The 15,354-nt window shown below is 35.6% G+C and overlaps 2 protein-coding genes across 3 annotated transcripts; both read left to right on the top strand.

Moving 5' to 3' along the window:
- The first annotated feature begins 3,859 nt into the window (after positions 1-3,859).
- On the top strand, positions 3,860-7,330 carry LOC125651816 (FMRFamide receptor-like). Its single transcript, XM_048880598.2, has 4 exons — positions 3,860-3,978; positions 4,746-5,174; positions 5,307-5,714; positions 5,889-7,330. The coding sequence occupies exons 2-4, from the start codon at positions 4,770-4,772 to the stop codon at positions 6,099-6,101; spliced, it is 1,026 nt and encodes a 341-aa protein (XP_048736555.2). The 5' UTR covers positions 3,860-3,978; positions 4,746-4,769; the 3' UTR covers positions 6,102-7,330.
- Positions 7,331-8,817: 1,487 nt separating this feature from the next.
- LOC125651815 (probable G-protein coupled receptor 139) lies at positions 8,818-14,994 on the top strand. 2 transcript variants are annotated; one of them, XM_048880595.2, is made up of 5 exons: positions 9,006-9,093; positions 12,210-12,640; positions 12,753-12,920; positions 13,134-13,541; positions 13,871-14,994. In XM_048880595.2, the coding sequence occupies exons 2-5, from the start codon at positions 12,236-12,238 to the stop codon at positions 14,081-14,083; spliced, it is 1,194 nt and encodes a 397-aa protein (XP_048736552.1). In that variant the 5' UTR covers positions 9,006-9,093; positions 12,210-12,235; the 3' UTR covers positions 14,084-14,994. The 2 variants fall into 2 exon arrangements, with proteins under 2 accessions (XP_056021925.1, XP_048736552.1); XM_056165950.1 differs by lacking the exon at positions 12,753-12,920 and having other exon boundaries at positions 8,818-9,093.
- Positions 14,995-15,354: the final 360 nt, after the last annotated feature.

Here is a 15,354-nt window from a genome sequence, read left to right as displayed (position 1 = left end):
TAGCTACTCATAGAAAGATTAACCTGCAGTCTTATCTATTTACAAAAAGTGAACATGATGAATTAAGTGATCAATCTCAAAATCCATAAAGAATACAAAATTAAGAGTAGGGCAAATACGGGCCTCTGGGCACACTAGAGTTAGGGCCATGTTACTAGAAGGAGGAAACACCCCCTGTTGATTGGTCACATTCGCCATTCATGAACTCTTTATTTCGATCATGTAACCAGAATGATCTGTAATCAACTTTGGTATGCAAAGGCCTAACAATTGGCACAGATCACTTCAGACAACATTCGACTTAACGACAGGTTAAGTTGTACATGCAAAAAAAAAAAAAGCCCAGCCAACTAGAACCCCACAGTCTTGTCCACTCCTATAAAAATTACTCCATTGCCTTACCAATTTTACCAAGATTCTCCCGTTGTCATATCTGCTAAGTATTCGCACTCGTTTCATAGCATAGCGTGTAGGTATACTTAGGATCGATAGATGATTTTTAATGACATATATATATATATATATATATATATATATATACATGTATAGGTGTTTAGTAAAGAATTAAGATACATGTATATGTTGTTACTGGTGTGAAAGTTAATATAAATCGACCTAGATAATTACACGAAAGTGATTGTTTTCAATGAGTTCTATAGTGAAATAAATGACAGTTAACTTATCAATGCATTGTATATATGAGATGTATAGGATAGAAATTATCGAAATTTTAGATTAATAGAAAAGTCTTCGGATTACTTTTAATCTACCTATTTCTTCTACTGCTATCTAATCTACATGAAAAGTCAATCGAATGTGGCTACCTAAACCATAAGCGATATGCTCGGCTTTTGTAAGACCGTGTGCAAGTGAAACAGGTCCCCAAACTTTAGTACAAGCGACATCATAAGACAATATTGATTAAGCATGGATTACTGAGGATTTCTGAACTGTAACAGGAACAGTGGAGGGTTAGATGACAATCATGAATTACATCTGGGGACAACAAACACACAGACACAGGGTATAGCACTTAGTAACAATGACTCTTGGCTCTGGTCCACAAGATCTGTAATATAAAAATATTGTTTAGATTTATTAAACTGTTTTCACAAACAAAACTTTTTACCAACAAAATTTTATATCTAACTGATATACATGTTTGTTGGTATTTTACACTCTGGGAACATTATTTCAAACATTCTGTATAATGAATGTATTAATTTCTGTATTGGATATTGCGTTCTAGAAAATGTCTTCTTTACTTACTTACCTACCTACATCTGTGATTCCCCCGCCCCTACCAAACATCTCTATGCAAGGTGAAGATAACGAACAGTGATCAATCTCATAACTCCTACAAGCAATACAAAATAGATAGTTGGGCAAACACGGACCCCTGGACACACCAGAGGTGGGATCAGGTGCCCAGGAGGAGTAAGCATCCCCTGTTGACCGGTCACACCCGCCGTGAGCCCCATATCCTGATCAGGTAAACGGAGTTATCCGCAGTCAAATCAGTGTGCCAAGAACGGCTTAACAATCGGTATGAAACACGTCAAACAGCATTTGACCCAATGCGAGGTTGTATTGACGAACTAGATCGTTATAACGACCATAGAATTTGCGAAATGCTGACTTCAATCGAGACTGTTGAAATCCCTGTACCATCAACTTGTTTGTCAGTAGCTTACCTAGATTTTAAAACTGACTATACCCAGAACAAGCTCTTGCATATCGAATCAGTTGAGATACATAAACACCATATACAGGTGATAATGGAACATTGCTACATAAATGTGGGAAGTTGACGATGGAGAAGCTGAAATCATCCAGAGAATTTCTTTCGAATAACCTTCAAATAATTTATAAACCCTTGGTGTTTATTTCCAGATTTCGAAGCCCGATCTTTTTTATTGACTATTTTATTTCGCGGGTTCTAACTTAAAACTTGACATGCATTCTTTGGAGATTGACGCAGAGTGTGTTCAATTCATTTCCTGTGTATCCTCATGATATTGCTTTCTAAAGAATCTGGTTTGTCTTTCGTCACCGATTCTCACGGGTGATGGCGTTTGGATAACCTATCTGTATCTGTAGGATCCTCCATAGGCATGAATGAAAGAGAGAATTTCTTCTGATATTTACTACTGTTAACTACCTTGTCTTAAAACCGCTTTTAAAATTTTGACCTTCGTCTGCAGTGTCAGATTTTTGGAACACCAGGTGCTTGTTAGCAGCTGAACGGATGTCGGGATACATCGCTGGTCCTAGCTTTTATGTCGGGATAAATGAGTCTTTGTACGTCAGAAACACTGCCAAAATAGGTGAAAACATCAATTGGTTCTGTAATTTTGGTGTTGGATCTGAGAATCTTAGTTTTTGTTTGTTGGTGTTAAGTAGATGCTGTTGGGTAAAAGTGGCTGCGAATTGGTTTGCCTTCTCTTGCAACTGTTGTGTTTAGAATAAAGGTGTCATGAAAGGCGAAGATGCAAACATCTGTCAATCAAGGTAATGTACTTGCACTCACGGAGTCCACTTGCTTTCATTGCCTGCTTCCTCGTGGGATTCGGATTAGATTAGGTCGTCAGTCCCCCTTGCTTGTCGTAAATGGGAGCGGTCCTTTGACTAAGATCACAAATACCGTGGTACCGTGTCGCAACAGTGCGGCACATTAAAGATCCCCCCTGTTCAAAGGCCGTAAGCGTTGAGCATAGACCTGAGTTTTGCAGTCCTTCACCGGCAATGGTGATGTATCCACGAAAGGTAAAGATAACGAATAGTGCTCAATCTCATAACTCATATAAGCAATACAAAATATAGAGTTGGGCAAATACAGATCCCCAAACAGTGTACCAAGAACGGCCTATCAATCTGTATGAAACACATCAGACAGCATTTGATCCAATGATAGGTTGTATTGGCATATGAGGGGAAAATTCTCTCTCGATGTTAAACAATATACAATCAATCAACAAATTCCCTGCTTGTGCTTTGGTAAATTTCATTATGCAGTCAACAACAAGCAGAATCAGGAGGGTGCAAGTATAGAAGCCTGTTGAACTCCAGTTTTCACATTGAAACCTATCTATATGTACTGACCTCTGAGTATGACCCTGCAGTTAAACACTTCATAAGAGTTGCATGTAATTTTCATGATCTTTATTGGTACTCCATAGAGTTTTATTTACAGAAGATATCTATGTTCGCGCTATATACTATCAAACATATTCTCAAAATAAAGGTAATTTAAGTAAAGCTAGGAGTTTCAGATTTGGAAAAAAATTCTTTATATAAACTTCTACAATTTTTTCGAAAGAATAATATAAATTTCTTAAAATGCAAAAGCATGCTATGCGTATGAGCAATCTTTAGACCAAAGTAGATTACTGACAAATAAATTGATGTAACAGGGATATCAAGTCTCCACCAAAGTCAAGATTTCACAAAATCCTATGGTCATTTGCAAATTTATACAACCTGCCATTAGGTCGAATGCTGTCTGAGAGTTTCTTTCATTCCAATTGTTAGGCCATTCTTTACGTATTTTACATATCAATTTTGACCACCGATTACTACAAGTAATATCCATATATTTTGAAAATTGTATCCAAGAAACTTTTTATGAAAGGCCTGAAATCAACTACGACAAATGAAGTAATATACCAATACTGAACAAGTTCCTTAATCACAAATTGTATACCCTTGATCTCCCTTTACGTTGAGAGTTATTCCGCGCTTCACATAATAGCTGAACTCGAATTATGCCCATGGATTTCTATACGGTATTATTTTTCAGAAGAGAAGAAAGAGTTAGTTTTTCCTGATTTCGTTTAATTTTGGAGCGCGGCACTAGGAAGTAAACAACTAAACAAGGTAAAGAAAAAAGGTCATGCAGTAAACATCTATCACAAGGCTACACCTTATTTAAGCGTTGCGGATTTACGCTGTTCTCACTTCCCATCAATTTCGATAGAGGTAAGACATTTCTTCATTTCAATGCATAGTTTGAATGTATGTATATATACATGTAAATGAATATATGCTTCACCAATACACATTAAGAAATATAATTATATTCTATTTTTAGAATTCTTATTTCTTAATTCCAAAAAAAAAGGATTAAATGTCCATGTAATAGTAGTTTTTGAAGTCCTTTCAGTTAGAAGAAATTGCGCTTTATAAACTAGTCATCTCAATAACCTGAGAAAAACAATATTAGGACACGTCTTATTCCGATTTAGAAAATCTCGTTCAACTATTATGTTTTCGGGTTTTTCTTTGGGGGGGGGGGGGGGGGGGAGGGGGTGTTTTGTTTTTAATACATGTAGATAAGTTCCTATTAATTTCGTGCCCAGAAATTGTTTATGATATATTGTGTTTCTACATATTACAAAATGTTCAGAATTGAATTTGTTTATGTGCAAATAATTGAAGAATTTGAGCTTTAAGATCAAACAAAAAGTGTTGATTGTTAGAGAGTAAACATTTGATGGATTACAAGGTCCGAAGACACACTGTTAACGCAGTGGTAGTAGATGCTCGTTTTTAAATACCATTTCCTCATCTACATACTTCCTCCCTGCTCTCTTCTGATTGACTACTAATTGAAAGACATGTACCTTGCACCGGTATATAAAAGTGTAATAACGAAAGTACAATCAACGAGAATGAAAAGTTATATCAATTCTCTGATCAAATCTGCTATATGATTTTTTCAAAACAATGATTCAATTACGTTACAGGCTCCCCAAACCAGTTTTATAAAGATGTTACAAAATACGACAGTGGACATGCCAGAGAGTGAAGTCATGGCGGTCGCCAAGAAGATGCACTGGGTCACCTCTTCCATCGTTGCATTAATCTTTGTCGTCATTGGAATCGGTGGAAACGTGCTGTCTCTCATTATCTGGAGCAAGAAGTCGATGCGATCCTCTACTGGGACCTATTTGATCTTTCAAGCAATCGCTGACATAACTCTTCTTGTTTTCTTTGTAATTTGTGACAGTCTTGGTCAGATAGATCCCGATATTTTGGGCCAAAAATCGTACGGAGAATTCTTCGCCTACTTTGGTTATCCATTCTTCTTCCTGTCAGTAATCGTCAGCATTTGGATGCTTGTTGGTGTAACAGTGGACAGGTATATACAAGTCTGCTGGCCACACAAATCCCAGGTAAAACATAAACTTCTGGGTGTCTAATATAATTTCACTCCATCTACAATCATTCTCCTGGTTATGTTTCGGTAGATCTTACCATTCTATAATACAACTGTATAATGAAAACTTAATATTTGCAATTTTCAGGATTTCTGTTCTCAGCGTAGGGTATATATCGGAGCAGGAATTATATTTCTTCTATGTTTTATCATCAACATTCCGCATTTCAAAACTTATGAACCCTTAGACACACCAATGGACGGAAAGGCATTCAGTCTGACGGAATACGGCCAAAGCGAGGGGAGCACTAATTACGAGTTCTGGGTACACTGCATGTTTCTGGTTCTTGCGCCTTGGCTTTCCATTTTCACCCTCAACATTCTCATCCTACGAAGGGTGTTTACATCAAACAGGAAGTCCATGTTAAAGAAAGAAAAGACACGGAAAGCGGAAACTCAACTGACACGCCTTCTTTTGACTGTGACCTTCACCTTCTTGGTTCTCATTATATTCCAGTGCGTCACACAATGTTTCTTCATGCTAAAACCGGAAAGTGTAAGTAAACCGGTTATTGTAAGTAAACCGTAAAATATAAGTCATTAATGATAAATGGAAGATTTGCTATTCGTTCCGAAAATCAGAATGATAATTTTCTTCTAGAAGCATGCTAGAAATATTTCATGTCCATTATATAGTATTTACTTTCTACAGAAACTTTTCTTATTTAAGGTGGATTACCGTATTGTAAACGAGGCATTCTCCATCGCTAAACTTGGTGTTGTTATCAATTCTTCCGTCAACTTTTTCCTGTACTGTTTGAGCGGAAGGAAGTTTCGAAAAGAGCTCCTAAAGTTACTTGGCTGTTTAACGAACACCCACCGTGCTCTCGAATCAACGAATTCTGCAACAAGCACCAGCGGAACCGGGTCCACCAAACTGTAACATATAAATATCATCGACTTCTCTACGAGTCTTTGTATTAATCAGAACACAGAACTCACTGCTCGTTATCTTAGCCTCTCGTTGTTGTATGTGTAAAATTAAGGAATACCTTTGAATTACGTCTTCCACTCTATAAGGACGTCAATTTTAGTTATGTAGAGTTTGAAGGCAGGATCGAATATTCTTCAACACTCGGAAAATAGAATGTACAGCAGCTATCAAAGATGTAACATACTTCATTTCCTTCACCGCCAAAGAATACTTTCAGGAAAACGAAAAGATGTTTTTCCAACGCAGACCATACAGTATAACAATTGTCTCTTTGATAAACTGGCATCACATTAATCCAGTGAACAAATATAACAATTGAGGAATACTATTAAACTTACAAAAACACACAGTAATCTCAAAACAAGCATTATCAAAACAATGAAGTACTTCTGATTCATCTTAGATATAGAGTTGACTTCAGTACCCGGATGTAAACTAACGACAAACTATCAACTCAACTTTATGACAAACGGGATGATTTCAGCCTTCACATATCTATGTAGTAATATTTCATTATCACCTGTAGATGGTGTTTATGTCTCTCGACAGATTCGATACACAAAAGTTTGTTCTGCGAGTTTTTATTTGATTAAATCGAGGTAAGCTACTGACATACAAGTTGATGTTACAGTGGTTTCAACAGTTTCGTTGAATGTCATCATTCCGTAAATTTTATGCTCGTTATAACGATCTAGTTTGTCAATGCAACCTGTCATTAGGTCAAATACTACTTGAAGTGTTTCATACCAATCCCTAGGCCATTCTTTTGACTGCAGAGTACTCCATTTAACTGATCAAGATATAGGGCTTACGGCGGTTGTGACCGGTCGACACGGGATGCTAACTCCTCCTAGGCACCTGATCCCACCTTTGGTATATCCAGGGGTCCGTGTTTACCCAATTCTCTATTTTGTATTCCTTATTGGAGTTGTGAGATTGGTCACTGTTCGTTATTTTTACCATTTCGTGTTACCTGACATTGCCTGTTAAGGCGCTGGGGCCTGTACTCAACTAATCTTTTCTACACTATATACTTCTATATGCTGTGCAACAAGTCAAGTAGACAAAATGGCTTTCTACATTCTTTTTTTTTTTTACAGGTATGCATTTACCATGTACAATGTATTAAATATATGCAATTAACACAAATATGCACTTAAATAAACACATTGAATATACTCGTATAGTCATTTTGTTGTGTGTTATCCTTGTGTAACACCATAATGACCCGTACATGTATCTGCAAAATGCATATCAAAACCGAAAATCGGCTTTTCATTCGCAATTCACCAAATACTCCCACAACATCAAGTTGTGATCTGATTCGTGACTGAATATTTCCAGGGTTCATTAGCTCCAGAGAAGGTCAAGCAATATTTACACTGACTCAGATTCCATTGCATAGATATTTTGATGGAGAAATGGTTGTTTTTTTGACAACGGATTACTCCGTTTACTTGATCAAGATATATGTCTCACCAACAAGAAATGAAATAGGTTACACGAGGATTGGGTTGGATAGATTGCATGAGTCGTTCAGTCGCGTATTCTAACTTATTTCAAGTTCAAGTCTACACTCAGTATTTCCTACAAATACACTTCATACTCTTTTTCACAATGCGTTTAAGGAAAATCAAGTTTTATATATAAAAAAGGAGAGAGAAAAAAGTGGCAGACAGGATTTGAATACTTGCATTATCAGTCAATGCAAATGAAAGGGGGGTTACATTGGACGGTTTACAGTTACATGTATTGAGTTGTACTGTGTATGGTCAGTTTTTAAATCGAGTCAAGCTACTGACAAACAAGTTGTTGGTACAGGGGTTTCAACAGTCTTTGGAGGGATCTGTATCGTGCCATACCTGTTGTGACACGAGGCCTCGGTTTTTGTGGTCTCATCCGAAGAACCGCCACATTTAGTCGCCTCTTACGACAAGTAAGGGGTACTGAGTACCTATTCTAACCCGGATCCCCACGGGACTTGATTCTATAGATCACAGTGAAATAAAGATATAAGCAACATCAGAGTCTTTCACATCTGTTTTACATTTAAATGATTTTATGAAGATGGGAGCTAACGGAAAACTAAAACTCAATCTATAACAAACTTCGCGACTACATTATACAGCTTTCTACATGAATATACATGCAGTAATATTTATTAGATCGCCTTATACATGTATGGCGTATATGTCATCCATCCGATTCGATGCACAAGAACATATTCTGTATATGATCAATTTTTAATCCATAACAAGCTATGGACAAATAAATTGATGTCACAAAGGTTTCAATAGTCTCGTTTAAAGTCAGCTTATTCCGTTTATCTAATCAAGATGCCACGGTGTGTGTGACCGATCGACAGGGGATGCTTGCTCACATAGGCGCCTGATTCCACCTTTAGTATCTCCAGGGGCCTGTGTTTTCTCTATATCATTAATTGTGCATTCTTTATAAGAGTTATGAGATTGATCATGATTCGTTATCTCGATCATTTTTTCCCCTGAGATTGTTCAACCTTATCTTTACTTCTTCAGACATAGCCATCGACAGTGTGTCATTTCTTTCATCGTGATAAAAATTAAAAAAGAAATTTTTAGTGTAAATATATATCAAAAATACAATCTAATTCCATGAAACTTAAAATTGGGACAATCCTCAATTGAAAAAGTGAAAATAACAAACAGTAATCGATTTCGCAAATTCAAATGATTTTGATTCATCGTAGGTTTACAACAATCTAAACACGAGAAGACGGGGCGAGATTTGATCGTTATCACAGGGAAGTAAAACACTGACAGAATGCGATAAGAAGGGATCATGCAGCACAGGGATGAACCCCAGGTTATAAATCACTGAACACTTATCTTAATTATGTATATAACTATACACCACTGTGTTTCGCTGTTTGTACTTCCCTTTGAATTTTGATGCACCTCAGGTAAGTCGTTTCTTCTCTGTATATTTTGGTGCACAATTTGAATATCTGAATAGTACATTTATATATTCAATTAATATCAATACATTAATATTAAGAAATCATTTGTACTTTTGTTATCAGCAAATCATTTACATTCTTGTAGAAAATGTTTCAAACAATTCAATGTTGTTAAAAAAAAACCTGTCAATAACCCACTTTTTAAAAATTGTTTTCCCTGAATTTTCAGCTTCTTGTACAGTTTTTGTCAGTGACCATTTTAATGCAAATTTCTAAATCTTCTTAATGTCTTACGTCTTGATTTCTAATACTTTATACTTTGCATTGTGCTCTGCATAAAAAACTTTAGCTATCGATCTTAATTATGGTGTTTTATTTTGATAACTTTACAGATACAAGATCTTATATCATACTATCATTCAATTTCATTTAATTGCGCTTTATTGTTGCATTCCTCTTCCTACCCTTGTAAAGCATCGTAGAGTATTTTGTTTTATATAATGCGTTATATGCAAGGTGAAGATAACGAACAGTGATCAATCTCATAACTCCTATAAGCAATACAAAATAGATAGTTGGGCAAACACGGACCCCTGGACACATCAGAAGTGGGATCAGGTGCATAGGAAGAGTAAGCATCCCCTGTTGACCGGTCACACCCGCCGTGAGCCCCTATATAAATTTTATTATTATCATTGAAAAATTTTCGTTTTAATTTTAACTGTTTTCATAAAAAACAGATAAATGTAAATGGATCATATAATATATCTATACATAAAGAAATAAAGCTGAGGAAGCTGAGGTAAATCTCTACAGATAAAACTCTTTTTAGATTGTAAATTTTGAGAGAGAAAAAATTCTGGATAAATAGACCAAACATTAAAATTAAAACGTGAAGAAAGCGAACAGTGATCAATCTCATAAATCCTACAAAGAATACAAAATTAAGAGTAGGGTAAACACAAACCCCTGCATATACCATAGGTGTGATCAGGCGCCAAGTTGGAATAAGCATCTCCTATGGACCGGTCATTGAGCCCTATATAGATCTTAAGTAATTTTAAGTTAGTATGTACAGAACCACATAATAAATGGTTAAGTAATCCGTTGTCTAAGTTAGTATATACGGGACCACATAATAAATGGAATGAAACACGTCCGACAACATTCGACATAATGAAATGTTGTGTTTTTGCAAATTAAATCATTATAGCAATCATAAAATTTGCGAATTCCGAGGAATCATAATAATTTGTATTGGTGTCTAAATGTGTACTAGTCTATACATCTGTACTGGTGTCTAAATTTGTACTAGTCTATACATTTGTACTGGTGAATAAATTTGTACTAGTCTATACATTTGTACTGGTGTCTAAATTTGTACTAGTCTATACATTTGTACTGGTGTATAAATTTGTACTAGTCTATACATTTGTACTGGTGTCTAAATTTGTACTAGTCTATACATTTGTACTGGTGTATAAATGTGTACTAGTTTATACATTTGTACTGGTGTATAAATTTGTACTAGTCTATACATTTGTACTGGTGTATAAATTTGTACTAGTCTATACAATTGTACTGGTGTATAAATTTGTACTAATCTATACATTAGTACTGGTGTCTAAATTTGTACTAGTCTATACATGTGTACTGGTGTCTAAATTTGTACTAGTCTATACATGTGTACTGGTGTATAAATTTGTACTAGTCTATACATTTGTACTGGTGTATAAATTTGTACTAGTCTACACATTTGTACTGGTGTCTAAATTTGTACTAGTCTATACATTTGTACTGGTGAATAAATTTGTACTAGTCTATACATTTGTACTGGTGTCTAAATTTGTACTAGTCTATACATTTGTACTGGTGTCTAAATTTGTACTAGTCAATACATTTGTACTGGTGTCTAAATCTATACTAGTCTGTACATTTGTACTGGTATATAAATTTGTAATAGTCTATACATTTGTACTGGTGTATAAATTTGTAATAGTCAATACATTTGTACTGGTGTCTAAATTTGTACTAGTCTATAAATTTGTACTGGTGTATAAATTTGTACTTGTCAATACATTTGTACTGGTGTATAAATTTGTACTAGCCAATACATTTGTACTGGTGTCTAAATTTGTACTAGTCTACACATTTGTACTGGTGTATAAATTTGTACTAGTCTATACATTTGTACTGGTGTATAAATTTGTACTAATCTATACATTTGTACTAGTGTCTAAATGTGTACTAGTCTATATATTTGTACTGTTGTATAAATGTGTACTAGTCTATACATTTGTACTGGTGTATAAATTTGTACTAGTCTATACATTTGTACTGGTGTATAAATTTGTACTAGTCTATACATCTGATATGGGAGGGTAGAGGATAAGATACTATGAGTCACATTTAGAGATGTGACCCTGAATTTTAAAAACAAATCGGCAAATTATCCTGTGTATCTTACGAAACGTTTGATTTTAAGGGATCCGTTGACTTAGGTCCTCATGGAATGCGGAAAAAATCAGCATTAAACCTCAGAAAAAGATAATCCAATGTTCAGTATCATTGCATCAAAAGAACTTCATCATTGAAAATGCAATCTAATCTTCAAATAGCTGTTTCTCATGAAAGTATGTAATGGGTGTGCCGATGGTGTTTATATACAGCTTATTACATATCAACTGAATGTATTTACAATACATTTCCTTTGGTTATACCCTCATGACCGACTTGTGGACAAATGTGAGGAGTGCATACATGTACATAGATAAAATGATATTACAATAGTATTATTGTTCACCTGACAGATATCGTATCTAATTTATTAACTTCCTTGATCAATGCTCATCAAAAGACTGGGTCAAACAGTAAAGCCTGATCTGGTCCTGAAATCCAAACCATTTTCAATTTTAACGATGGCAATCTTCGCTTTGAAATACCCTGAAATTCAAATGAAAACCAAACCCGAATTTTTCCTCCTCTGAAATTCGGAAATAGTTATTTCACCGGAGTGGCGATTTTTTTCAATATACTTTATATTTTTGTTGTTTAAAAAAAAATGAATATTCCTGAACATAATCGGTGCTTGTTTTTTGATATATTTTTTTTTTTTACAGACTTAACAAAAATATACATCAAAACAATGCTGCAAAATACGACAGTGGACATGCCAGACAGTGACGCCATGGCGGTCGCCAAGAAGATGCACTGGGTCACCTCTTCCATCGTTGCATTAATCTTTGTCGTCATTGGAATCGGTGGAAACGTGCTGTCTCTCATTATCTGGAGCAAGACGTCGATGCGATCCTCTACTGGGACCTATTTGATCTTTCAAGCAATCGCTGATGTATCTGTTCTCGTTTTCTTTGTACTTTATGACAGTATTGGTCAAATAAATCCCGATATTTTGGGCCAAAAATCGTACGGAGAATTCTACGCTTACTTTGGTTACCCATTCTTCTTCCTGTCAGTAATCGTCAGTATTTGGATGCTTGTTGGTGTAACAGTGGACAGGTATATACAAGTCTGCTGGCCACACAAATCCCAGGTAGTAAAATAGATCATAGAGTTGAGGATTTTCTTCTTAATTTCTATGAATTTACTTTGCACGTTAATTTTGGTACAGTATACTCACAAGTATTTTATATTATAAATGAAAGGAGAAGATAACGAACAGTGATCAATCTCATAACTCCTATAAGCAATACAAAAGAGAGAGTTGGACAAACACGGACCCCTGGATATACCAGATGTGGGACCAGGTGCCTAGGAGGGGTACATCCCCTGTCGACCGGTCACACCCGCTAAGAGCCCTATATCTTCATCAGGTAAACGGAGTTAGCCGTAGTCAAAATCAGTGTGGCAAGAACGGCTTAACAACCGGCATGAAACACGTCAGACAGCATTTGACCCAATGATAGGTTGTATTGGCAAAATAGATCGTTATAACGATCATAGAATTTGTGAAGTGCTGGTTTAAAATGAGACTGTTAAATTGGAACCCCTGTACCATCTATAAGAGTTTTATTTTATATTATCAGGATTTCTGCTCTCAGCATAGGGTGTTCTTGGGAGGAGGAATTATATTTCTTCTATGTTTCATCATCAACATTCCGCATTTCAAAACTTATGAACCCTTAGACACACCGATGGACGGAAAGGCATTCAGTCTGACGGAATACGGCCAAAGCGAGGGGAGCACTAATTACGAGTTCTGGGTACACTGCATGTTTCTGGTTCTTGCGCCTTGGCTTTCCATTTTCACCCTCAACATTCTCATCCTACGAAGGGTGTTTACATCAAACAGGAAGTCCATGTTAAAGAAAGAAAAGACACGGAAAGCGGAAACTCAACTGACACGCCTTCTTTTGACTGTGACCTTCACCTTCTTGGTTCTCATCATATTCCAGTGCGTCACACAATGCTTCTTCATGCTGAAACCGAAAGATGTAAGTAAACAGAAAGTGTAAGTAAACCGGAAATTGTAAGTAATCTGGAAATTGTAAAGAAAAAAAAATGAAAGAAAACCGAGAGAGAAAAAATAAAACCTGGAACGTGTAAATAAACCGGATATTGTAAATGAACAGGGAAGGAGTAATCCAGAAAAGGTAAGTAGATCAGAAGAGTAAGTAAATCAGAAAGTGTAACTGAAAACTGAAGGATTCAGATTAGTTCAAACATCTTCAAAATCGTGTTTTTACTGAATTCTACCATTGTGAGACATCATTAATGTGTAGCATTATTTCCAATTCCATACAAAAATACTTTCTGCTTTTAGGTTGATTACCGCATGGTAAGCGAGGCGTTCTCCATTGCCAAGCTTGGTGTTGTTATCAATTCCTCCGTCAACTTCTTCCTGTATTGTTTGAGCGGAAGGAAGTTTAGAAAGGAGCTATGGAAAGCATTGTGCTGCTGTAGAGGAGCACATGTTGCTTTGAACAAAATAAGCTCCGTCACCAGTACAAGTGGGACAGAGTCCACCAAACTCTAACATGAAACTCTCAGTCTGTAGAGTCCACCAAACTCTAACATGAAACTCTCAGTCTGTAGAGTCCACCAAACTCTAACATGAAACCCTCAGTCTGTTTCACATATTCTATATGTAAGGATACATTTATTCTCATTCTAACCCTCAACAGATTTTTTTTTTTGTCGAAAGTAAACAAGGTTATAAAATTTTCATACTGTCAAAATTTCAACTTTTTCCTAATGGTTTGGCACTTTTGTTGCAAAAACAATACTGAAAAATTGGAAAAGATCCAAGAAAGAGTGTTTATTTTTTAGCAATCTAATTAAAATTAGATGTTAGGTCCGCTCATATGCTCGCTACACAAACTAGCGAGTATGTGAGCAGATCTAACATCTAGCGAGTATGTGAGCGGATCTAACATCTAATTTTAATGAGATTGATTTTTGAGAAGTGTTATTGTGGCTATGGTGAATAACTGTCATTTGCTAACATACATGTTCTAACTTTGAGTATACGCAGGATGCGAAGTATGACCATTTTATGTAAATTATCATCAGACATGTTTAAGAGTTATTGTCAAATTCAGAAAACTACATAATTATTGAATATATTTGAAATTCCTAAGGTCTGTAGAAGGACCGACGGTGTTAGGTATTTCAAATGTCAACCTTCAATTTAACGCCCTGAAATGACCTTCCAAAACATCAGAAAGGAAACAAAATATCAATTCAAAAATCTTATACAGCTTTGCAGTAAAACTATTTATAGAAATTGATTAGAGAAGCTTGTTTGTGTGTGTGTGACTGTGGTGTGTAACGTGTTTTAGGTTTAATTTTGATTTGAATTATTGATATGCACCAACTAGTGCTTTATGTGTAGGGCGCAAACTGTGTTACATGTATGTTTTTCCAAAATAAATATTCTTCTTATTATATATGTCATGCCCGTTTTGATACACTGGCACCAGAAACATCGTAATATAGTATCATATAACAATAACTTTATCCTTTGTATGACCTTGAAAACCACCGTTTCAAATATCCTGGCCTTATAGTAGCGTAGCGCAGTGTAAACGCGTAGAATGAAAATACATGTACCTTGAGCTAAGAGGGGGTTTTTTTTTCTGCTTAATATAAACAACTGAAATCAAATTTCTAAATTTGACAATTTTATCACGGCCAACACTTTTCCCTATTGCTAATTATACATGTACTATATAACATTATTAATTGTAATAATAATTGATACATGTATATATGATTTTGTAGTTACTGTACTATAAATGTGTCCAA

Source organism: Ostrea edulis, chromosome 5 (assembly GCF_947568905.1).
Source record: "Ostrea edulis chromosome 5, xbOstEdul1.1, whole genome shotgun sequence".
Lineage (NCBI taxonomy): Eukaryota > Metazoa > Mollusca > Bivalvia > Ostreida > Ostreidae > Ostrea > Ostrea edulis.
Note: the sequence above shows the minus strand (reverse complement) of the source record. Positions and strands in the feature narration are given on the sequence as shown.